This window comes from Ostrinia furnacalis, unplaced genomic scaffold, assembly GCF_004193835.3.
Source record: "Ostrinia furnacalis isolate ACB-3 unplaced genomic scaffold, ASM419383v2 OfSCF0074, whole genome shotgun sequence".
Taxonomy (NCBI): Eukaryota; Metazoa; Arthropoda; class Insecta; order Lepidoptera; family Crambidae; genus Ostrinia; species Ostrinia furnacalis.
This window is the reverse complement of record NW_021130313.1, coordinates 304,361-331,296: the sequence shown is the minus strand read 5'-3', so window position 1 is coordinate 331,296 and position 26,936 is coordinate 304,361. Positions and strand designations below refer to the sequence as shown.

The 26,936-nt window shown below is 39.0% G+C and overlaps 1 protein-coding gene and 1 non-coding gene across 2 annotated transcripts; one reads left to right on the top strand and one right to left on the bottom strand.

Moving 5' to 3' along the window:
* Positions 1-25,860, bottom strand: Diap2 (Death-associated inhibitor of apoptosis 2). The gene is made up of 19 exons (XM_028300942.1): positions 25,207-25,860; positions 24,252-24,397; positions 23,781-23,978; positions 22,894-22,996; positions 22,450-22,554; positions 21,631-22,021; positions 18,495-19,036; positions 16,104-16,385; positions 15,067-15,218; positions 12,591-12,813; positions 10,414-10,584; positions 9,714-9,812; positions 8,509-8,679; positions 8,021-8,119; positions 5,429-5,531; positions 4,413-4,560; positions 3,128-3,608; positions 2,184-2,313; positions 1-1,386 (listed from the first exon to the last, which is right to left on the bottom strand). Exons 1-18 carry the CDS (start codon positions 25,642-25,644, stop codon positions 2,191-2,193), a joined length of 3,975 nt encoding a protein of 1,324 aa, XP_028156743.1. The 5' UTR covers positions 25,645-25,860; the 3' UTR covers positions 1-1,386; positions 2,184-2,190.
* TRNAA-CGC (transfer RNA alanine (anticodon CGC)) lies at positions 17,963-18,034 on the top strand. Its single transcript has one exon. It is a non-coding gene; the product is annotated as a tRNA-Ala (tRNA).
* Positions 25,861-26,936: the final 1,076 nt, after the last annotated feature.

Sequence of the window (26,936 nt, the reverse complement as noted above, 5' to 3'; positions counted from 1 at the left end):
TTGCGTTTCACCGTGTGTTCTGGGCCTCATGTATTATTAAATGTTACGCTATTTATATGTACTTGTTTGTGGTTGGAAAGTACAGAAATCTTTTGTTTGTCATATTTCACTATTTTAAACAGAAACTACAAGCTGCGCAGGGTATGTTAATGTTATAAGTACCTATTATATTAATGGTTTTAAATCTACGACACGAGCTAAGATCTTGAAATCACATATTTGGAGCAAAAAGTAAGGGAAAGGTGAACTGATCTTTAAAGTTGAAGATATTGGGTTTTTAATCTTGCCTTTCAACCATACTTCTCACGCTAAAGGTAATGCTTACTTACTTAATTGGAGACATAATCTCACACAGGTTCACATTGAATCAAGCAGTTTCACAGACAACTATTGTATTGAATCGCACACATCTACACCATGGGTTTATACAATCTACTATTAATAGTAAAGTGAGCTCTAAAACCGTTTCACTAAAAGTACTTTTATAGGATTATACACTGGGGTCCATTTTACCGCCCTCTCGTTAATTATCACTACGTAATTAATTTATAAACAATGATATTTCCAAATATATTTCGGAATAACGGAAATAAACATTACGACAATTTGGGTGTGTTGTTTGTAAACGACAATATTTAGAGAAATTCGATTTTTTTTAAATTTTAATAAATAAATACATAATATCTATTTGTTAATTTCTAAATTAATTAAACCTAAATTATTCGATAATGATGATAAGGTATACATAGTTCATTATTATAAATTTTACTTTTTTGTTGCTCATATTTTAAGTAGTGAGATAAGAGTGACAGCAGTCAAGGTTCTTAAATTATGAAATGGCAAGTAAATCATATATTTAAGTCTGTAGCGACGACGGAATTAACCGACAACGATTATAAATAATCGATTCAAAGATAGCCTTTTTAAATCAATTTAATCCATACAGTAGAAAAAACAAAGAATCGACATATCGACGACAGTCATTCTTTATGGCACACTAATGCCATAAAGAATGATTGTTTCAGAATAACCTTATATTATCGGTCACAAATTCATTACCGGATTATAATGTTTGTTCGGATTACAACTGCAATTTACCGGCAAAAGCTAGTTATATTACAAAAACGACTCAGTGGTCATACATACGCTTATAAATAAAATATAATTATAAATAGCAAGTTAAAATTAATTTTACCGTTTTCGGTTATCACCGATATGCACTACGATACGAGCATACATCACATGTAGGCCTAAATGTAATGAATATCCATACATAATATAATATTTATTGTAATACATACCTAATACACCTAGTAGTCAGAGATAAAGTAACGCAACGGAAAACTGGTAGCTGATGCACGTGGCCGTTTACCGCCATTATTGAACCTGAAACAGCAATATAGGAATTAGAATCAGATAAAATGTTTCTAATTTGAACTTAAAAATATAGAAAAGAAGGGAAGAAGAATGAATGTGGTCAGCGCACGACCGGTTGTTGTGGAATCCTTGGGGAGTTCTTTGTCCAGCAGTGGACGGCATTAGGTCGAATCAAAAATTTGAAGACACGACAAACAAGCGCAAAACAGTGCAGTCGCGAAGAATACGATTATTATTGCAATACTTTGTCACGACCATCCGTGTTGGCGTTCTCAGCTTCTGCCCTAAGGGGGACAAATCAGATTTTTTATTTCCTTTAAGCGACTGTAGCGCTTAAATACTGCGCGGTTTTTTATGGTAATGGCGCCGTGCATATTGCCAGTATCTACTGCGCGGTTTTGAATAAACCTTAGTTTGATAAACTTAACGTTTATACTTTGACAAGCGGCCGCCCGCGACTTCGTACGCGTGGATCCTGTTTTACCCCCTTATGGGTGCAGTTTCGTAAAATCCTTTCTTAGCGGATGCCTACGTCATAACATCTATAGTCGGGTCTGCAAGCACGTAGAATTTTGTCCAATGACCCCAAGCTAATACCCATCCTTATCGCTCGCGCGTAATTATGTTTCTGTTGCGCTCGCACACTCACTGCGGGCACAGTCGCGACAGCAATATAATTACGCGCGAGCGATAAGGATGGGTAGCTTGGGGTCATTGGACAAAATTCTACACCGGACTTTACCTGCATGCCAAATTTCATCCCGATCCGTCCAGTGGTTTAGGCTATACCAGTGGCCCATACACACCTGTGCCCTAGGCGAGGTAGGCCCGCACGAGCGCGCGCACGGAGCAGCGGCACAGAGGGCACGCCGACAGCGCCGCGCCGCAGCCCGCGCACGACACCAGGTGCCCGCACGGCAGGAACACCACGCTCACCTGCGTTTTTTGTTTAAAGATTTATTAGTGATTTGATTTTGCACAATTATATCGACGCAAAATCTCGTGGCAGGCGAGGTCATATTAAGTAATTTTTGCCAAGTATACAAGTCCTGTTAGCCCCTCTTACTATTTAGTATTTAGCTTAAATGTTTGTGTCACGGCGGCGGCGGGGTTCGAACCCGCGTTCCCCGAATGACGAGTCGGCCAGTCTTTCACCGTTCGGCTATCATGGCTTATTGGTCCGACTCTCCAAAAGGTTGAGCAGCCTTGTTATAGCGCTTATCAGTTGGCGGCACTGGCGAGTAAGGTCACTGTCAGTTCCTAGTGGCGAAGATAGTGGCGCCAACTGGTGAGCACTGAAACGGAAGGACTATCGCATTTGCACTCACCAGGATGGCGCCACTGTAGAGTACGATCCTGTTAATCGCCAATAATGGCACCAACTGTTAAGTAAGTATAAAGACGATAGCCATCATCGAATTGCTAGCACTTCACTCGGCGGTAGGTAAACAAATGCTTGCCTAATTTGTCAAATCACACACAATTATGCTAATTTGGTATGATGAGGATTTACTAAATTGAATTCACTGGTTCACATTACTGACGAGTAAGTTCCACTAGCTTGTGACGCCAACTGGTCAAAGACGAAAATATCGCATTTACAATCGCCAAGTTGGCACCACTGTCGAAAAACCTCAGCAAAGATTGAGAAATATATTGGTGAAAATGTACATTTTAATTGTATTATTTTAAACAAAATCCTAACAAATGTTTCGTTGAAGTGTTTTTTACCCAACAAATCAAATCTCACCTCATTATCCATGCACACCTTACACACCCTGGCCTCTTTTAGCTGCCGATTTTCTTCCTCGAGCGTCAGAGTCTTTTCTTCCTTTTTCTCTTTACCATCCACTTCTTCCTTCTTCGCTTCATCCCCTTTCGCGGGAGGGACAGGAGGGGCAGGAAGAGCAGGGGGGGCATCTGTTGCGCTAGGGGCATCTGTTACGCTAGGGGCATCTGTTACGCTAGGGGCATCTGTTGCGCTAGGGGCATCTGTTGCGCTAGGGGCATCTGTTGTGCTAGGGGCTTCTACGAAGCAAGGGGCGTGGGGGGCCCCGAAGACGGGAGGGGGAGGACTAGGGGTGGTAGAGGCACGGTTAGTGAAGAAAATGGCCGGAGAAAAAGCTCTTGGATCTGCTGTGTTGAAAATTAACTCTCTCGGCTCTCGGGGAAGCGTTATGGTCAGACGACGCTCGGGCTGGTTGTCCTCCCATGACGTAGGCATCTGGTTACTGTAGAGAAAAAGAGTTTGGTCAGCTGAATGAGATGACAATGTTATTTGAAGTATAGACGTAAGTGATTTGAATAGAATATTTGATTGCAAGTTACCGTAAAAAGTACATTTCATTACATGAATTAACGATAACGGGGCACATCAAATGGGGGTCTAAGTTTGTATGAATAATGTGTGCATAGAAAGTACACGTCTAAATACAAAAAATGTTTCTCTTACTTATAAAATTACAATTATCCTAACACTCGTTCCCACTGCTGCAACTTATCTGTAGCCAGGATCGACAGCTTACCTATCTACCGCCAATAAAAACCTAACCAATAAAGGTCCCGGGGGGAAGGTAAACTGTCAATGGACCCGCAACTAAATTAATCAGAAGAACACTAGTAATAAGATCCTGAAAAGTAGATTTGGGAGCGGCACGGGAGGGTGTTTTTGTAACGTCAAACGTCAGCGAGACTTCAGATTTATATGATCTGTCACTTCACAATATGTCAATGTCACCCCTCCCATACCTCAGGCATTGAGTTAAGCGCTAGATCTATCTATAGTAAAAAAATTCTTCTTCTTTTCGTGTCGACAACAAACCTATACAGTGTCAGCCCAAAACTCCGCCACAAGAGTGGCGTTGTCAGCAGCACTCATCAAATCCTCCTGAGTGCAATTGCTTAGGCACTCAGGGCACGACATCAGGTGCTTCATCGACTGGGGAACAAAACCGCACCTGCACTCCATGTTTAAGCCATCCAAGAATCCCCACCTGACCAGACTGTCCAGTAAACAATAAACAAATGTCACATACCCAACCCTAGGCGATATTTCCATTAATGTCTCCGCTAGTATGTCGCGGGCCAACTGCTGGCTTTGGGGGTTCACGCTCCAAGCCTCCTCGTTGAGTTGTTCGTTCAACACCGCGTCTATAAGCGCCTCTGCTGAACCGTATGGGATGCCTGTAAACAGTAATGTTTACCAAATCGATGTAAATTAGCGGAAAGTTTTATATTTAGCCGAAAGATTGGTCATGCATTTGAATACTGATTAGGCTTTTTCCTTGAAGAACAAGTTTTATTTCTACATGCATAAGAAATATCTTCTTCTTTTCCTTATTTAGAATTTTTTTTCCTTCCTGCATAGCCATTGGCCGATGGGTACGGCCAGTTAGTTATTATCTGGGGCTCTCCCCGCCAGAAGGCTTTTCCACTAAAACCCGGTGTCGTCTAAAGTCGCGAGTTATAATCCTAAAATTGGACATTCGTCCGCGGCTCTTCCTCATTCAGACTAAGCGTAAGTAAGCCTACGATAAAACTTGCGCGGACGCACGGAACGGACGTCGGCACGCAATCTACCCAGTCTGTGCCACCTGCCCAGTCCATACTATTTTTCGATACAACCACGTGCGTGTTATCAACATGTCAGGTATTTGGGTCTTCATTATTTTTACACCTTGTTAGCATAAAACTCACCACCTAAAACAAAACAGCATATTACAGACAAACAATAATTATGTATGTTTTTGAAAATCCCAACTAATATTATAAATGCGAAAGTAACTCTGTCTGTCTGTCTGTCTGTCTGTCTGTCTGTTACGCTTTCCCGCTTAAACCTCGCAACCGATTTTGATGAAATTTGGCATAGAGATAGTTTGAGTCCCGGGAAAGAACATAGGATAGTTTTTATCCCGGTTTTTGAAACAGGGACGCGCGCGATAAAGTTTTTCTGTGACAGACAAAATTCCACGCGGGCGAAGCCGCGGGCGGAAAGCTAGTAGTTTATAAACGGAGCAATATTTACTTAGTATAATAATGTTATAATACTGACCAGTAGCGCGCAGCCTTCGTGTTATAGCCCTGCGGACCCTCGCCGCGTCGAGGCCAGCTCCCAGCGCGGCCGTCACGATGTTACTATCCATAACCGTTTCCACCTGAAAGGAAAAAATACAATTAAAAGCACGCGGAGATAGTCATCGTTTCGGTCAACGTCGTCTAAGGCTGCGTTTCCACCAGAGGTGTGTGAGGATGCGTAGCCAATAGAATCGCTTCATTTACCTCGCATCGGTAAATTAAGCGATTCTATTGGTTCTTTACAAACACATCCCTTGCTGCGCATCCTCGCAAATCTCTGGTGGAAACGCAGCCTAATTCTGGACACAGACCTCCCATCCCACAAGGATTTCCGCAATGATCAGACCATCGCGGGAGGCCAACCTATACTACGTTTTTGGATCGGTCGCTACTCATGAACTTTTTGCTACAACCAGGCCTGTTCATCTCCGCGAGTTTACATCGAAAACAAAACACGCACGATGGCCCACCTACAGGATACTATTCGACAAGGCCTCACATACGAGCGAACATGTACTCACGCATGCGTATTCTTGTGTATGATGGAAGAAAATAAAGAAAATGGGGTACTAAATACTGTGCAGTATTTAACTGCCTAAATAATAATAAAAACACAGAATGTACTTTTTTAAGTTGCCTCAAGACACTGAGAGGTAAATAAGTACCTAGTTAATATTATTCATGATAATTCATGCTAAATCATGTATTTCCTCCGCCATTTTCCGCAGTTTGGCACCTCACGTCACATCAGTGCCGATCACTGACGTTTGTCAACAAAATGGTGCTTGACTCTTGAGACAGGCTAAATTACACCATATTGTTAATGACATTGAGCATACATTTTTTTAAATACCTTCGCGAAGTAAAACTTCTGTACGTAGTACTTATTATTATTCTGTGCTACAACGGCCATTAGTTTATCAATCCTGCGAGCTGTCATCCTACTCACTCACTCAATGCTATTATTATTGAGTTTGTTCCGGCGTTCTTCTCAGCACTTGCCATATGTTTGTCTCGAAGCGCTGGTAGGGCCCAAAAGATAAGGAGACATGTAAAGTGCCCCATAAGGGCTACCTTTTCTTTTTTTATTATTTTCTATTGACGTTCATAAGTGACACTTGTGGTCTAAACTGAATAAATATTTTTGATTTTGATTTTTGATTTTATTGTAATATCTTAATTTTGTAACTGCTATTGGGTACAAAGTGTACACTTCCTTTAAGGAAAAAATATCGTAGTCCTAAATCCGGTAATCAAGTTACTTTTCAATAGTGTCCGACCGAATATGGATTTTCAGCCGAAAACGGAAACGAAAACGAAGCTTCGGCTGCAGTCTCATTTTCGGCCGAAAACGAAAACGAAAACGAAAATGACCTTCAACTCTCAAATTTCAATCTGAAATTATGTAAAAACTTTGAAAACCGTTAATGTTTTGACCAAAAACATAATGACGTTTGACAGTTGATTTTGATAAGGATTGAGTAAAGAAAACCGGCATTAAAACACAAAAAAAATAATTATGAATTCTTAGTAGAATATCATTTTCGGTGTATAATGAAATATTGGGAAGTGAAGAAGAAATAAAGGATGTCCAGTGGGAAGTTTTCAACTTCAAAAATAAATACAAATAAATTAATGATTTTTTATTATTTATTACTAATGCAAACTGGAGTTTAACAATGCGGGTTTAATATAGGCACTCTCACAGCTGGACCCTTACATTCGCAACTATGCGAGAGCAAATCGCGCTAATAATTTTCCTGCAACTTCACGGCGGATATTTTCTTACAGAACCTGAATTATTTAAGGATTGTTTGCTGTAAACTTTTGACTTGAGATATCCCCACAAGAAAAAATCGCATGGTGTGAGATCTGGTGACCGAGGCAGCTAGGGTATGTCCCTGTACCTGCTGATCATTTATTTGAAAAAAAAAATAGTCCTCAGTGTCTCCATTGAGGTACTCTCCGTGTGTGGTGAGACACCTTCTTGCTAAAATAGAGTTACGTAGTTGTCCGGGATGCAGTTGCAGTTGCGGTATCAGACATTCATCGATCATTCGACAATACATTTCAAATACTTATTGTTCAACTGCGAACGCTCTGTAGGCTCCCGACCAGTGACTCATGGCGTATTTCAAATCCGCATTAGACTCTATTTTGAAACAATTAAACTTAATGAAAATTCTTAGGTTTTATTTGTGTTCTATTTTGAACTTGGAAAATTCTCGCTGGACACCCTTTACAACGTAACCTCACTTCACAACTTCAAAAGAGTGTGACAATACCGCGTCCGTTCAAGTCTGATTGGAACCATGAGTGCACCAGATTCACTCCCGAAGATATCGGAACGATAAACGTCACCATCTTATTCTCGTATATCTGATATTCGGTTTGGCCGAAGCTTCGGCTGGTTTTTGGCCGAAAACGAAAATATGGCCGAATGTCCATTTTTTGGCAGAAAATGGCCGAAAACGAAAACGAAAACGAATATTCGGTCGGTCACTACTTTTCAAATTGCTGAGTTGTTAATCGTCATAAGCGTTAATTTACCATTTCAAATTATTATTACCTGTGTATCTAGTACTGACTGTGGAGGAGGGTTGGCGGCCGCTGGATTGTTGTTGTTATTATTATTACCCCTCCGCCTTCGCGCGTTGTCAGATGATAGCTGTAATAATAAAAATGTAATTAGTAAATCAGTATAGCAGTCTTCAATCACACGAGTATAAGTATAATACACTTACGAGTACAAGTATGAAATCACCCCCTTGCGTTTTATTACGAGCAATCATAAGAACTGACTGTATCTATGATATCAATTTAAAGTTTATAATAATTACCTTTAAAGTGGTACCAGTTTTATTTGTCTTCTATTAGTCATTTAGTTCTTATGATCGCTCGAACAAATAGGTGATTCCATATTTTGCTCGCGAATGTATTTATTAACAAAAAAGTGTTTAGGTAAGTATGTTTAAAAATATCTATTTATTTATTTAATTTGTAATAGCTACACAAAAATATATTCTATACTTCTATAGCATTGACATTAAGACTTACAGTCCGCTCCACCTGGCCTTGTGATGGCTTTTTGCGGCAAGTTTCGACGAAATCCCGTCCCTTGATAAGCAGCACGTAGCCACAATGCGGGAACCAATGCGCATGCTCGTCCCACGGCTTGTCAGTCGTCTCCCACTTGGCAAGGCCGCCGTCGCAGTAGAAGCAACGAACCTAGAATGCGAAAATAAGACGTATGGTTGCATAATAAGGTTTAAAGTAACAGCAGTGTCAGCGATTATGAGCTGTATGGTTAGAGAGAGTAGAATAGGACCACCATAATATAAGGTGTTATTTTTTGTACTGATCATACTTTACCAACGCATCTAATAAAATCATACAAATACAACCCAAGTGTTTTTAAAAAAAAATTCAGGCTAGTTTTCGAGTAAAACGACAAAGAATGTTTCGAAAAAAATAAAAAATAAATCATCCTTTGAGCGCGGTGAGTATTCGTTTACGCACTATAATCGTAGTAGCCGGCCGAGGGCAACGACCGCTGCCACGTGTCGCGCCGCGTGAGTCGGCCATATTGATATCGCTGCCAGTCGCTCCGCGCCTACAGCCCGCGCCGAGCCGCCGATCGGCATGCGGGAGCGCAACAACATAAATAATCGTACCAGTCCANAATAAAAACAGGGAATGTACTTTTTTAAGTTGCCTCTTGACACTGAGAGGTAAATAAGTAGTTAATATTATTCATGATAAATTCATGCTAAATCATGTATTTCCTCCGCCATTTTCCGCAGTTTGGCACCTCACGTCACATTATTTTACCGAAGTCAGCCCTATAGCTTCGGCGCAGTGCCGATCACTGACGTTTGTCAACAAAATGGTGCTTGACTCTTGAGACAGGCTAAATTACACCATATTGTTATGTTAATGACATTGAGCATACATTTTTTTAAATACCTTCGCGAAGTAAAACTTCTGTACGTAGTACTTATTATTATTCTGTGGTAGTACTTATTATTATTCTGTGCTACAACGGCCATTAGTTTGGCAATCCTGCGTGCTGTCATCCTACTCACTCACTCAATGCTATTGCAATGTCTTAATTTTGTAACTGCTATTGGGTACAAAGTGTACACTTCCTTTAAGGGAATAAATATCGTAGCCCTAAATCTCGTAATCAAGTTACTTTTCAAATTGCTGAGTTGTTAATCGTCATAAGCGTTTGTTAATTTACCATTTCGAATTATTATTACCTGTGTATCTAGTACAGACTGTGGAGGAGGGTTGGCGGCCGCTGGATTGTTGTTGTTATTATTATTACCCCTCCGCCTTCGCGCGTTGTCAGATGATAGCTGTAATAATAAAAATGTAATTAGTAAATCAGTATAGCAGTCTTCAAACATATAAGTTTATTACACTTACGAACAAAAGTATAGAATCATCGTTATGTTTTGTTCCGAGCAATCTTTTTTTTTTATGCTAGACAAGGCAGGTATTTGACCGCAATCGCACCTGGTGTTAAGTATCTATGGCAGCGGTTCCTGAATGTTGGTCCGCGGAATCCTGGGGTTCCGTAAAAAATATTATCCCACGTTTCGTGACCGACGTTGTTCGCTCGCACCGACTTGTTTACGCACAAGGGAGGGGCAGGGCATGCTGGCGGAGTAGTACGGGGGTTCCGCTAGGAAAAGTATAATCAATTAGGGTTCTTTGGCAACAAAAAATTGGGAAACCCTGATCTATGGTATCAATATGGTACCATTTTTATTTGTCTTCTATTGGTCATTTAGTTATTATGATCGGTCGAACAAATAGGTGATTCCATATTTTGCTAGCGAGTGCAATTTATTTACAAAAAAAAAAGTATTTGATAAGTATGTTTAAGAATATGTATTATTTTATTTATAATCGCTACACGAAAATATACTCTACGGCATTGACATTAAGACTCACAGTCCGCTCCACCTGGCCTTGCGATGGTTTTTTGCGGCAAGTTTCGACGAAGTCCCTCCCTTTGATGAGAAGCACGTAGCCACAATGCGGGAACCAATGCGCATGCTCGTCCCATGGCTTGTCAGTCGTCTCCCATTTGGCAAGGCCGCCGTCGCAGTAGAAGCAACGAACCTAGAATGCAAAAATAAGACGTATGGTTCCATAATAAGGTTTAAAATAACAGCAGTGTCAGAAATTATGAGCCGTATGGTTAGAGAGAGTAGAATAGGACCACCTCTATCTTCAAGTGGATGTTGTAAAAGGCAACTAAGGGATAATTATGGTCGGTATAATATGGATGTATAAGCCAAATCCTTCTTGTTCAAATCAAATCGCAAATGGACACAAATCAAATAAGCACTATCCATCGCCTTTGAGATAACTTTTTTCTTTATCACCACATTCACGCTAATCTCAGAAACTACTGCTTCGATTGAAAAAAAATTGTTTTGGATATCGCATTAAATCGAGGAAGGCTTCAGGCTATATAACATCACTCTACAGCCAAAAGAAAAATCGATGGGTGCCTGGAATAAAGCCGCAATAGCCATAGCAGCAGTTTTCCGATTAAGCGATTTTCGTAATCTGGGGGTCCCTATACACCTTGTGATTTTTTTTCAGAATTTTATCTTTGAAACTGACTGATTTACCAAAAGCACTATGGATATTGAATCGTTATTCCCGGAAATTTGTTTACCAGAATAATCGTGGCATGTTCAATGTTAAAAGTNGCTTAGTGTAATCTAACCTTTATGTGTGTGAACGTTGAATGAACGCGCGCGGCCATTGTTCGTACTCGTATGAATGAAATGAGTAAAGAAAGAGAGAGAGGCAGTGAGTGAAGACAGGATGGTTGTAAAAATAATATCTTTTTTTTGTTAGGAAAAGTAAAAACAAAACTAGCCTGAATTTTTTTTTTAAACACTTGGGTTGTATTTGTATGATTTTATTAGATGCCTTGGTAAAGTATGATCAGTACAAAAAATAACACCTTATATATCTTCACGTGGATGTTTTAAAAGGCAACTAAGGGATAATTATGGTCGGCATAATATGGATGTATAAGCCAAATCCTTCTTGTTCAAATCAAATCGCAAATCGACACAATTCAAATAAGCACTATCCATCGCCTTTGAGATAACTGTTTTTCTTTATCACCACATTCACGCTAATCTCAGAAACTACTGCTTCGATTGAAAAAAAAATTGTTTTGGGTATCCCATTAAATCGAGGAAGGCTTCAGGCTATACAGGGTGGAAACTATTTATTTTATTTTATTTATTTATTTATAGGTACAACAACAGAATACAATCTCAAACATTTTTATAGAATAACATTAGTTTTTTTGCATTCAAATTGAATTCCTATAAATAATCTAATATAAGTGATCTCACTCGATTATTTCTAAACTACACGAGATATCGAAAAACTAGTTACTGATCCTAAAAGTGCTTCACGAGCTCTTTCTAAAGGTATCAGTAATAGGTTACAGAATTAACTGGATCTATCCGAAAATTCAATGTTTTCAGCCTCCATACTAAATGCCAGCCACACAATATTAAGTGTTAATTTTTTTTATGAAATACTAAACACTTAAAATGAACTCGTAAATTGCATTCTTATTTTAAATTGTTCATGGAAAACATTAGTACTAGGCTTTACTTGTTATAATATTATCAAGACATGAGTGCCATGATTGTGGCAGTACTAAATGTATGGAAGTTGAAAACATTGAATTTTCGGATAGATGCAGTTTATTTTGTAACTTATTATTGGTACCCTTGGATAGACCTCGTGAAGCACTTTCAGGATCATTAATCAGTTTTTGGATAGCTTGTATAGTTTTTAATATTCAGTGGTTTTACTAAATGTATGGAAACTGGAAACATTGAATTTTCGGATAGATTCAGTTTATTTTGTAACCCATTATCGGTAGCGTTGGATAGAGCTCGTGAAGCACTTTCAGGATCAGTTACCAGTTTTTCGATATCTTGTATAGTTTAGAAATAATTGAGTGAGATCACTTATCGTTTCCACCCTGTATAACATCACTCTACAGCCAAAAGAAAAATGTTTCAAAAACGGGGATTCATACTACTTTCACGCGTTTTCGCGGGCACAGCTATTTGAATACATACATGATCTTCATTCCCCGAGTAATAGAATCCAGCTTCGGCCAGCGTTTGCGGGGCCTGAGGGCGGTCAGTCGGCCACCGCGAGAAGGTGGCCAGTCGCGCGGCCAGCGACGCCTGCGACGGATTCCTCGCGCATCCACTCACCACGCCGAGGTTACGCCAAGTGTTCCCATCCAGTAAGCGAGTGTTGTGCTCTGCACCTGACCTGTTGTCAACAATGACATTTCTGTTGAAATATCATCATCAAAAGTTGTTTAATATCTATGTTTAACGTCTATAGAAGCGATTATTCAGTCAGTCATTGACTCAATGTTTAAACAGGAGGACTCGAAAAAGCTAAAAATCGACAGGATTTCTAAGGCGAGGAACTAAAGTTTTTAGAGAAGCAACAACTTACTTTTTGTAAGTTAGAATACTTCCTATTCGTCTTCATTTATAGGACTAAATACCATAACATGTAAATACATCCTTAAATAATGAAGATACATAAAATAATGTAGGCTAATTCTATAAAGGGTTAATCATTTAGTCGTGAAATAAGAAACCTTCAAAGTGCCCTATAAAATCGCACAAGTAACAGATTGCATTACCCAACAACAATCGATAGTGTTGCAATCGTACAATGCGAGTGCACGATCTATTAACAGTCTCAATCAATCAATTTATATTGTTTACTGCATTCCCTCGGGGTCATGAGCATACATGCTGTTTATTTACATAGAATTTACTATGTATAAGCACAGAATAATAATAAGTACTACGTACAGAAGTTTTACTTCGCGAAGGTATTTAAAAAAATGTATGCTCAATTTCATCAACAATATGGTGTAATTTAGCCTGTCTCAAGAGTCAAGCACCATTTTGTTGACAATCGTCAGTGATCGGCACTGCGCCGAAGCTATAGGGCTGACTTCGGTAAAATGATGTGACGTGAGGTGTTAAACTGCGGAATATGGCGGAGGAAATACATGATTTTGCATGAATTATCATGAATAGTCATCAATCAACTACTTACATATTTACCTCTCCGTGTCTTGAGGCAACTTAAAAAAGTACATGCTGTGTTTTTATTATTATTTAGGCAGTTAAATACTGCACAGTATTTAGTACACCATTTTCTTTACTTTCTTCCATCATACACAAGAATACGCGTGCGTGAGTCAATGTTCGCTCGTATGTGAGGCCTTGTCGAATAGAATCCTGTAGGTGGGCCATCGTGCGTGTTTTGTTTTCGATGTAAACTCGCGGAGATGAACAGGCCTGGTATAAGATACAACTTGTAAACTCAATGCCAATTTACACTGTTTTGAGGCTAAGTTTCAATGTCAGTATCAGTGTTTAGACTTGGGCAGAATTACAATGTAGCATTTGCATTTGCAATACAATCGTACATTAATTAAAATATTTAATTCGCAAATAACTAAGTTCTGTAAAACATTTAAGTATAATATCATTTTAAATATATCTCGAGATTATCCCAGAAGATAGAGAGAGGTAGATACAGAGGACCGAGGTAGGTATGACAAGCAAACTCTCCAATAACTGAGCAGATATAAATGTAACATTTACATAATTATGATGTAATGTTATACAAACAAATACTATCATGAATCCACGTTAACCAGTTGAAGAGGGGAAGTCCTATGCAAGAGGCTACGCAAATAGGTAACGTTAATATTGATGACGTCATTTAAGGTGAATGCTCACTTCTCCGATGAATATTACTCATCTGTTACTCAGAATAATTTCTAAGTCATCCAATATTTTACGATAAAAATAGAAATTTCAAAATATGTGTGCACTACTTTGCACTGTTGCAACATTATTGGCCAAACTTTACATACATGCATAATAACGACGTAAAAGGAAATTGGCACTGGTCAATTAGTTGGCAACAAGACAAAAAAAGTCTAAATAAAATATTAATTTATTAAAAACAAGTTTTATTGTGATTTTATTTAATACTGCTTTTTACCAGCAGCTCTCATACTTCAAGATTAAAACTATTATCTGACTAAAATGATTTTTATTTTTACTATCTTCAGTGATTATAAAATCGTTGGTAAAAATAGCCTAAATATTTTAAGGGTATTTTTTTTTATAAATATATTCAATCACTTTAAATGACTTTTATTTATAGTTAGAGATAATTGTAAGTAGATTATATAATTATCTATTCGTGACTTGCAGATCATTATCAATTTATTATAGGCTTTGCACAAATAATGCTTGATGCACCTGTTTTCATTGTTGTCTTTTATTTTGGGTCCACATGGCACATGTAGTGGATTCATGTTCATTGTCCATATATCAAACAATGAACACAATTAAATTTAAGTTCATGGATATGTTCAATGATTGGTCTAAATATTCAATTTTAGCCAATCAAAAGTCTCAATCGGAGCAAGAAATTGAATCAAGTTCTGAGCTCTGTTCTGTAATAAGCACCTAAATGACCTAATGACGATGATGAACTTACGATTGACTTGGTGGCTCGGGGAGAGGAGGCGTCCCTCCCGCCCTCTCGGGCTCAGACATCGAGTCACTGAAAGAGTACCCCGGAGACTCGTCCCTTCGGACCCTCGGCGGCGCCGCCGCGCGGGCCTCCTGTATCTGACGTCCTCTTATTATCTACGATCGGCCATCCATAGCCATAATTAGATGTGTTCTGGGAGCGGATTATTTGACTGGTATTCCATTGAATAGCAAAGTCCATCACTGGTAAGAGCTCTAATTTCTCTCGCTGAGCTCGAGAATGTGCCATCTCTTGAGGCGCTTTGTGGTTGCTTGTTGTGTCGTGGCCTCCCTCACCGGGGGCCATGGCATATGCTGAGTGGGGTCCCATTGCGATGGACATCGCTGTGCGACAGGGTGGCACTGCTCAGTTTTACTTTCACTTTCATTGTATGTTTTATTTTATGTCACCTATGTCTTATTTACTTTTTTTTCTATTATTTACATCTTTTGTCTTCTGTGATGTCCATGGCAATAAATGTTTCTTTCTTTCTTTCTTTCTTTNAGACTAAATTATTAAAAGTGCCTACCCAAAGTCATTATTCCACGCGGACGAAGTCGCGGGCACAGCTAGTGTTAAATATTACTCTTTTTCGGTTTTTTGTTTACTGTTGCGGAAAGTTGACATTTTAATATGAAGCGAGAAAAATACGTTATTTCTGTAATACGTTATATCTATTCCATTGAGGTATAATGTACCTACATTAGTTCAATGGTCTCTTCATGGCATAATAATTAAATTACACAAATCGCAAAATTCTTTCTACTTAGGTACTTGTTTCTCATTGCATATAAAATAAACTTATATTATTATATTTATTTATCTGGCAGGCCTGCCACTAGTTGGACCGACGATCTGGTGAAGGTCGCGGGAAGAGCCTGGAAGCGAGCAGCGCAGGTCGGTCATTATGGAAATCCTTGGGGGAGGGCTTTGTCCAGCAGTGGGCGTTATTTGGCTGAAACGAACGAACTTATTTAACTAATAAGAACTTCCTCTACTACCTCTCTAATCTGCCCCATTGCATAGTACACAAAGCCCCTCCTCTTCGACCTATAATGCAGCGTCAATCCTTGTCTTGTCTCATTCTCGCATATAAAGCTGGGTGCCCTCATTCGAGGGTAGCTGAACTTCAAATACTCGTGGAGGTTATCCAGGCCATTGAGGAAGTCTCTCATGTGCCGGCCTAGCACAGAGAGAACTCTGTCGTATCCATACTGGGAGACGAATCCGACGAAGTATACTCCCATTTGGTCCATGAATTCGCGCTCTGATATGCCTAGGACCTGGGGACAAAGAGAGAATGTTAAAGTATAACCCATCAAAAACAATACTTGTCAAAAAAACCAAGTCTCGCAACTCAGTTGTTCTACGGTAAAAAGTTGTGAGATCCATGTAATACCAAGTCCAGGCCAGGAAATCTTTAACGTTTTACTTACATAAATATATTGACTTGGCCATCGCATGAAAACACGTGTAAATTAAATTATTTTAGTGCGATGGCCAAGTCAATATATCTGACGGATGGATCTCATTTCTTTTTGTATTTTGTAGACAGCAGTTATGTATCTAGAAAACTGGACCGAAATTGAAAAATTTTACTCGACTTGGCGGTTGCACTACCGTGCCCCCAAATATTTTAGTTTTTCTTGATTCATACACCAAACTCTACTTATATTCCAAATTTGAAGCTTCTAGGTCTGCTCTAAAAGTGCCTTAGAGTTTTGATGATCGGTGAGTCAGTGAGTCAGTCAGTGAGTGACAAAATTAAGTAACTTTGACCCGTTATAATTCTTAAACTACTGGTTCAAATTGAATGAAATTTTAAATATACCGTGTCTTTACAATGCCTGCATAGCTAATGAAAATTCAGCCTTCTAGTTTTATCCACAACGAAGTTACAGGCGGTCGAAAATGGCCTGAATTGCTTCGAGAAAAGGATGGTACGGCCGTGCCGCTTTTTTTCTCGACTTGGTATTGAGATATTTTGTCCTTGATAGATAGACACTAGTACACCACATAAAACAAGAAGAAAAAGAAATACACAAAAGATATCTTCCGTCAGACAAAAGAGGAGAGTTATTTAAAAATCGTTCATTAGGTTAGTAGTGACACATTTTTATTGTTTTAATTTTAGTTTGATTTGTTTGATAATTTATGTTACTTCGGATAGTTTAATTATACCAATATCTATACTCTGTCTGTCTTGCTTTCACGCCTAAGCCACTGAACCGATTCTGATGAAATTTGGTATAAAGATAGTTTGAGTCCCGGGAAAGGACATAGGATAATTTTTATCCCGGTTTTCGAAACAGAGACGCGCACGATAAAGTTTTTCTGTGACAGACAAAATTTCACGCGGGCGAAGCCGCGGTCGGAAAGCTAGTTATTTATAAACGAATTTTATGCTTAGCTTTAAAGTATATCTTAAAATTCCATTTTCAAAAAGCCTAATAAAATTGATGTTGAAATAACATGTCGCCTGCTAGAAAGTTTAATACAATATGTTACAGCGCAGTACAATATCAGTTAAATGTTATTATTAGATATTATGTTATTAGTTAAATGATAATAATGATGTGATATGAGTATAAAAGTATTGGGTTTTTTTTTATGAAATGTAAAAGTAAAATATAATTATTTTATTGACGTCAAAATACGACGACAATATTCAATGACGTTTTAGCCACGTTTCGTTATTAGCATTCATACTACTAAATACATCATGATACTAAACTGAGCAAGATTTTAGAATTTAGGGGGTTTTCTTATCAAAGTGAGTTTATTTGAATTTCTTCTGTCTGTTGTATTGATTTTAATAATGCCGCGGATAGTCTACCATAATTTCGCCATCTTGGATATCGGGGATGTAACTCAGTGGTAGAGTGTCTGCTTCGCATGCTGAAAGTCCTGGGTTCAAATCCCAGCATCTCCACATAAATCTTTTTTGGTTTTTTAAATTTATATTTTTTCTTTTTAACATTAATTTTATAGTAGTTTGTTTATAAAATAATACTATGTATTATGTTAATTGTAAACAATAATTAATGTGTAAAATTTTATGGCAATGAAGTTTATTAAGATCATGGTTGTTTATTGAATATTTATTTAAATTCTTTACTACACTATTTTTAAATTAGGTAGAGGCATATATTATTTTATGGAAAACTTGCAATCTTTAATAATATTTATTAAAATTATTTATTTCATCGTAAAACAATTCTTTAAAAATAATAAGTTTGGCTGATAATTATAAAATTATCCACGAAATAAACTTTATATAATAATAATCATAATCATAATATCTTTATTGCTTCATGTTATTCATTNCTGATTCTCCATTTTTTCAGCCACAAGTCTATTTTGTTAAGCTGGGTCTGCAATTTGGTTGATGCCTTTTCCGGGTCTGTATCGCTTGAGAGGCACGCGGTGTCGTCTGCATAGGTAGCCGTCACTACATCAGGTGTCTCAGGCAGGTCTGCCGTATATATGGAGTATAGGACAGGTCCCAGCACTGATCCTTGCGGCACTGAGGCTCTGATTTCACACAGCTTGGAGAATTCTTCTTCATATTTTACTTGAAACCTTCTTTGTTCCAGGTAGGATTTTAGGATCATGTAGATTGAGTTCGGTAGTAGGGTTTTTAGTTTGTATAGTAGACCCTTGTGCCAGACTTTGTCGAATGCCTGTTGTATGTCTAGGAATACAGCAGAGCAGTATTCTTTTTTCTCAAGTGATTGCCTGATTTTTTGGACCACTCTGTGCACTTGCTCAACAGTAGCATGTTTCTCCCGAAACCCAAACTGGTGATCCGGTATGATCCCATTCTCATCCAATATAGGCTTCAGTCTCCACAGTAGTATCTTCTCGAACAACTTAGATAAGATTGGAAGTAGACTTATCGGTCTATATGAACTGGGTTCAGTTGGAGGTTTTCCTGGCTTCGCAATCATGCATATGGTAGATATCTTCCAGATGTTTGGGAAATGGTGTATTCTGAGGATTGCATTGAATAGCATTGTTAGAAATACTATTGGTTTTCTGGGTAGTTGTTTGAGAATTTCCCCCGTTATAAGATCGAAGCCTGGTGCTTTTTTGTTGGCTAGTTTAAATATTGTTCTTTTGAGTTCCCTAGGAGTCACCAAAGCCAGTGGTAATGTCAATTGTTGATCACTTTGGATCATCATTTCGACTTCTGCTTCGAATTCTGTAGAGGATGACTCGTTCGGAGTGAAAACTTGACTAAGGTGTTCTGCAAACAACTCCGCTTTCTCTTTTCCGCTTCTGGCCCACGCTTCAGCTGCACTTTTTCTTATCGGTGGAATGTGATTTTGTGGTCTTTTGAAGTTTTTAGTTATTTTCCAAAGGGAGTAGCCGTCTTTTTTGTGAGCGGATAAATTGGACAGCTTATGTTGGAATGCTTCATTTTGATTCTCTTTTATAAGTTCTTTCAGCTCTCTGGAGGCTCTGTTATATTTTGCTCTGTCACCATGATGTCTACCTGTCTGCCATTGCCTTCGTAGTTTTCTTTTTTCTACCAACTTGTTACGTATTTCAAGTGGAATATTATTTTTTGGGGCAGGGTTATTTAGGGCCGGTGTTGCACGCCACGCGGCGACCTGGATGAGATTTGTTATATAGAAGGCAGCTTCTTCTATATCCTCTGCTGTTTTTAATTTAACTTTCAAGTCTATTTCCTGTTCTATGTATCTTGCAAATGAGTCCCAGTCGGTTTTGTGGTTAAATAATGTCGATATCGGTTCTTTAGTTATTACTGAGGTACTAAACGTTGCTATAATTGGTGTGTGGTCAGATACAGAGTCAAGTGAGGATTCAATTTTGAAGTACATTTCTGATAGACCTTTCACAACAAAGAAGTCCACAAGATCAGGAATTTTATTCGCGTCAGTCGGCCAGTACGTTGGCTCGTTTGTTCCCAGTGTTATTAGTTTCTGGTTGTCGATACTCTTTTTTAGTTCTCTTCCTTTGGTAGTCGTCAATCTTGAACCCCAATACGTGTGCTTGCAATTCCAGTCACCGCCACTTATGAATCGGCTTCCCAGACTCTCAAAGTATCCATCGAACTCATTTTGTTTTGGGTTATGCTTTGGGGGGCAGTAAATAGCGCTAACATTTATGGGGCCCATTTTCTCATGTATAGTAACAGTAACGGCCTGCATCCAGTCTTCTCGGAATTGACTATGCAGGTGGTGTTTTATGTTATTTTTTAAAATGATAGCAGCACCACCGTGAGAGGTACTGTCAGGGTGGTTTGTACAGTATACTTTATAATTCTTCATATTGAATGTTTTTGTATCATTGAGATGAGTTTCCGATATTAGAGCTATATCAACCTTATTCTCCTTCAGCAATATGTCTAGTTCTTGTTTGTTTGGCGCAAGACCATTTATATTCCAGGTAGCGATTCTTAGGGAAGTCATTGGGATAGTTTACTCATGAGAGTGATGATAAGGTTCATCATAGTACTTAGCTGGGCGATCAGCTGGTCTATTCTTTCAGTTTGTGACATTATTAGCGTTTCTAGATTCGGTCTGCGTTCACGTAGAGTATATTCAGGTTCCGTTTTTGTCATTTCTGGTTTCTGTGGCTCATGCCTAGCGTTATTTCTTGCGTATGTTCTCTGAGACTGCACAATGTCATCGTTATTTCTTGTATATGTTCTTTTTCTTTGAGTGTAATCTTCTTTATTTTCAGTATATGTTCTTTTATTTTCCATGTGATCTCCTTTGTTTCTTATATTTTGTTTCTGCGATTTTAGGGGCTTGGGGTCTTTTTCTGTATATTGTGTGTTTGTAAGGTCTATAATTTTTTCCATTTCTTTTGTGTTTTGGTTATATTTCGATCGTCTATTTTTAACTATTTCACTATAGAGTTGATGGCATTGAGCTGCAGTCAGTTCTTGTGTTTTGCTTTGGTCTGATAGTTTTTTAACAGTGTCTTTGGGCTCGGTTGTAGCAGTTGTTGGAGTGTTATTCTTGTACGGTGAAGTCTGCCGATCTCCGTCATAGTCGTCATTTATGTTCGCTTTTTGTCGTACTAAAGATTTGTTCGTGAGTCGTTTTCTAGCTAAGACTTCTCTATATACATGACATCCTTTGTAGCTAGCAGGGTGGCATCCAGAGCATAGGGCGCATTGTGCTGGGGTGTTTCTATCAACAGTGCATTTAGTGGTTTCGTGGGCTCCAGCGCACTTAACACACCTGTAAGGTCGCATACAGTTATTTTTGCTGTGCCCATATTGTTGACATCTCTTGCATTGTACTACGGAGTTTTTTCTTTTCGGGTCTTCTATGAGTACTCTTTGGTTGTAGATTACTTTTATGTCTTTCACAAATTTATTGTTCTCATGTTGGGCTATGTTAACAAAGAATGTATTTAATGGTTCTTTGGTTCCTGGTTTTCGGGCTGTTACAATTTCTCCCTGTACAGTGTTTCCAGTTTTCTCTATTGCAGCAACAATGTCATCTTTTGGTGTACTAAAGTGGAGGTGTTTTATAACAATCCGCATACTTTTTTGGTCTTTTCGCGTGAAAGTGTATCCTATTAAACCCTTGCATCGGATGTGCTCTATCATTTCTTTGTATTTTTCTATGGTGTTTGTGGTTATGATGAGTTTGCTCTTTGAGAGTATCTTGTAGGTGAAGTCTTCTTTCCCTACAACTTCTTCAATTGTTTCGGTGAGTTTGCTCAGGTCGTCCACCCCATAGAGAATGATCGGTGGTGGTTTTGGTATGCGTTTTACTGGGACGTCTGTCCCTTCTTCATCAAGCAAGGCAAAACTGTTGCTTGTCTCAATATTTAGGTTGGCATTGTGGGCATGGCTATTTATCTCTCGGTTGGCTATGTGTCTTTTTGCTTGGTTCCTCTTTAATTCTTTTTCATCTGGAGAGCGAGTTCGCTTCTGAGTAAGCGTTTGCGGTCTATTTAGATTGCATTCATTTCTCATGCTGTTTTCATTTGCTTCACCAAAGGATGCAGATCTTTGACGGTTGAATAGCCCTGGGTGGAATAGTTGTTGTGTGAGTAATTTCCTTGGTTTGTCAGTTGGTGTTTCCTTGGTAGTCAATCCTTCATTAAGCAAAGTTGTGCCCCCCCCAGAATACGAAGGGCAGCCTGGGCTTGGGTCAGTCAAGTTATGCTGGGCTGACTCAAGCCCAGAGAGGGATTCTCCGGTATCAGCGGTACCCTCCTGGGGTAGTTTCTCTTTCAAATTTGCTTTCATAGTTGTTTAACTCCCTTCTTTACTCCAGACCTTTTAAGAGCTATTTAGGCTCTAAGGCTCGCTGTAGCCTCCTCCGAACAGTTGCCTGATCAGGTGTATGGTTATACCGCCATGGCTCGGTCGCCAGTGCCTCGTCTGTTATCTAGCAGGGAGCACCACAGTAACCTATTGGGTAGTGTCGCCATCTGGCGCGTGCAGGTGAGGTTGACGNGCTGAAAAAATGGAGAATCAGGCCCAGCGTAACTAAGTCCACACAAATAACCTTCACCCTTCGAAAAGGTGATTGTGCTCCTGTCACCTTGGAAGGCAAACCCTTGCCAACCAATAACACTGTGAAGTACCTGGGCTTGCACCTCGATAGAAGGCTAACCTGGGCAAATCATGTTAAAGCCAAGAGAACTGAAGCAAATATGCAACTCAGGAACCTGTCATGGCTAATAGGACGACAATCCCGACTCTCTATCAACAACAAACTGCTCGTCTACAAGTCTATTATCAAACCAATCTGGACCTACGGAATAGAACTCTGGGGATCTGCTAGCAACTCCAACCTGGAAATAATACAGAGATTCCAAAACATCGCATTGAGAACAGTCTCCAGCGCCCACTGGTTTGTGAGAAACGCAGAAATACACGAATACCTTGAGATGCCGACTGTAAAGGAGGAAGTGAGCAACTACAGCAAAAAGTACAGACAGAGACTCGACAGACATAGCAACGCGCTGGCCAAGAACCTGCTAATGGACGAAGATACAAAGGGTTGACGGTTGGGTAGGATAAGCTGTTAAATCCATTCTCCCCTTACTCCCCATGCAACATTATTGGCCAAACTTTACACATGCACAATAACGACGTATAAGGATTGGTCGGCAACAAGACAAAAAAAGGCTTTATTAAATTACTTTATTAAAAACAATGTAATTTTATTTAATACTGCATTTTACCAGCATACTTCAAGATTAAAACTTTTATCTAACTAAATGATTTTTATTTTCACTATCTTCAGTGATTATAAAATCGTTGGTAAAAATAGCCTAAATATTGTAAGGGTATTTTTTTTATAAATATATCCAATCACTTTAAATGACTTTTATTTATAGTTAGAGATAATTGTAAGTAGATTATATAATTATCTATTCGTGACTTGCAGATCATTATCAATTTATTATAGGCTTTGCACAAATATGCTTGATGCACCTGTTTTCATTGTTGTCTTTTATTTTGGGTCCACATGGCACATGTAGTGGATTAATGTTCATTGTCCATATATCAAACAATGAACACAATTAAATTTAAGTTCATGGATATGTTCAATGATTGGTCTAAATATTCAATTTTAGCCAATCAAAAGTCTCAATCGGAGCAAGAAATTGAATCAAGTTCTGAGCTCTGTTCTGTAATAAGCACCTAAATGACCTAATGACGATGATGAACTTACGATTGACTTGGTGGCTCGGGGAGAGGAGGCGTCCCTCCCGCCCTCTCGGGCTCAGACATCGAGTCACTGAAAGAGTACCCCGGAGACTCGTCCCTTCGGACCCTCGGCGGCGCCGCCGCGCGGGCCTCCTGTATCTGACGAGTCACATCCCTGGCTGACTCCATAAGCCTTTGGGCGTGCGCGCAGTTCGGGAAATACCTGACACATAATCAGCAGTTTATCTTATTGTGTAAACAGAAAACACAAGTAAAGTCCCTAGAAAGAATAAATAAATAATCAAGATTTATGACTATGTTATGAGATTAGGTTAAGGGGAATGTAACATTGATTACAATATTTATGTAAACAACTTAGATATTGAATATAAGATGGACCAAAAGAGCAATTGAAAGGAAATTTTACATACATGATGTTCAATAATGGCATGTTAAATAAAGAAATCATGTAATATGGTGTTATTAGAAGACTTACATTCTATGTACTTCTAATGGGGCCCCCAGTGATCCGAATCTTCTAAACGGAGCCAACTCCCCTCCGCACCACGCACACCGAAGTCTACCCTCCCCAGAATGGTAGAACCCCGCAGCAGCTAAAGCCTCTCTGGATATTGAACCATCCTATTTAAAAGAAAAATCTGAGTTAGGCAATAGAGCAACCATGAAAACATGCAGAGATTAAGAGTTAGGGGATAAGTGATAACTTTAACTGCCTACTACGATAATCAGTGAATTTTGTTTCTATTTCAGGCTGGTTTTAGAGTCACGCTGACCGTCTGCGCTGACAGCCGAAATGTATGAAGCGTCGGCGCGGAGCGATCAGCGTCACTCAGGAACGTTCCCTTCAATTACATACATATTGATCTGTCAGTGCCGACGATCAGCGAGCAGTCAGCGCGATTCTAAAACCGCCTTACCTATTATAACCTACTCGATGTATATTCAGGTTTATTTGACATAAATTTTACATTAACATGCAATAACTTATAAACATTTCCCATAAATGTTCAAATTAATATTTACATAGGTATAACCACATGCTATACTAAATAGGTGCATTAACTAAACCTGCATTAGTTTCACCTTGTCTCAAGGTTTTCTATGAGGTTGAATTTGAAAAGTTAGTGTTCTACAACCTTAACTTCACAAGGGCAAGGTTAAAGAACAAGTAAATATTAGATGTTGTAGTGTCAATTATACAAGCATGCAACTAAGAAGAAATTCTTAAAACATTATGATATTGACTATAAACATAAAAGGCCTTGGGCCCTAGACAAGTGGCATGTTTTGATCTTTCCGAAAATCTAATCCCTTCACAGAGCGAAGTAACTTTCTACAAATAACACCAGAGCCAAAACCCTTTTGAAATTACAACTGTCTAGTTTTGCAACTTGTCTAGGGTATTAAAAGTAATAAATAGTCTTGCTCACAACCCAATTGCTAAAAGACAACAGCCGTAGCGCATCATTTCGGTATAAGAAATCGTCTTCATTGACTCCATAGTGTTCAAAGTTTCCATATTCTTCTTCAACCTCATGTTGTCCAAATGTGAAGGACCAATCCGCCGGGTTCCACTCATCTGGAGGACATTCGGTTGGGGAATCACTTGAGGAGTTAAGCACGATAGGCACGTTCCCAGATTGGTCGGGATTCACCACAAACGCACAACTGGGCTCCAATTGCCTGTGACGCCACATCACTTGATCACCATAGTTCCACTGCGATATTTTACCATCACAACTAAAACATTGCACCTCTGTACCTTGGCCTGTGTAATAGAAACCCGCTTTTGCGATTCGTATTGGCTCAACAGGAGCTGAGGCGGGCCAAGTCCCAAATGTATCCAACCTGTTCTTCTCAAAATTCATTTTTTTAACGCAACAAAAACACACGAACGGAAAGAAGAAGAATAATATTTAATTTTATGTATTCAGTTTTACAAACAATATCATGGTGTATTGAGATTCAAAAAGCTATCTAACAAGTAATGGTAATAAATTGATAATAATCCGCAAAGATGTGCAACAATTTATTTTACGCGAAAAGATGAAAGAAGAAATCAGAAGAAATCGATTTTATTTTTGACAGCAGTGTGACCACCTGTCAGTCTCAGTGACCACCATCTCAATGGCGCAAATACACTATACGCAAAGTCGCAAACTATTCGCCCGCACACCGAAGTATGGGCGAATGCGAAATATGCGAGGAGAGAGGAGAAAAAAGGAACCGAGATGGTGTTCACATTATTACGTCTTGGCCAATTTCCTGCATAGTGTACTTGTGCCATAAAATATGTCGGAAAAGGCAAAGGCATTGTGTTAAACAGCCAAGTAAAGCCTTGATCGCATTAGTTGACTGATTTAGAAGAGTATGTTATCGCCTTTATTAACTAAACTACTCGCGATGTGACATTGTGACTAAAGCACTTTAGTCGAGTATAGTTCCAAAATACTGGACTGTCCTATCGTATCGATGACATTGACAGTGGGGCGCCACCGTCAATACCGGATCGCTGGTTCCGATTTTTGCCATGTTGGAAACCATATAGTTGAACGATGGTAGCGCCCCCCTGTCATTGAGTTTGGTGGGACAGTTCAGCGTGGGTCATCTATACAATTTTTACAAGTTAATTGAGATTTTTTTATAAACTTGTAATGTCAATGTGTATCATTTAATACCAAATAAATATTTTTTCTTTCTTTCATTCAAACTCGACTAAACAGCCCGGTTCGAGCTCGTTTACCCGATGTGACCCACTGGCCGATGCAGTGGGTTATGTGGGACTTCCTATGAGGGCCTGCTTATTAAAGGCCGAAAGGCGCAGCTGGGTCTACGTCTACCTACCTACTAAAACCCGACACGGTTACCATATCGGAGTTCAATGAAATGAAGCCGCGAGTTAGTTTTATAATTTGGATAAATTAATGTAACTTGGAATAATGTCACATTTTTACTTAACCGCGCGCTGATTGAGAAGGCGAAATTCAAAATATTTTTAAAGCAAAATCTGTCAAGGCTTAATCAAAATCGTCCACTATTTGTTCATTTCATCCATACAAAAAAAAAATGTTAATATTTCTTTACAGCAAAAGTGTCGTATTTATTAGTCAGCCTAGGCGCAGACCATCGATTTTTTGTCGGCCGATAGTTTAGTCGGGTA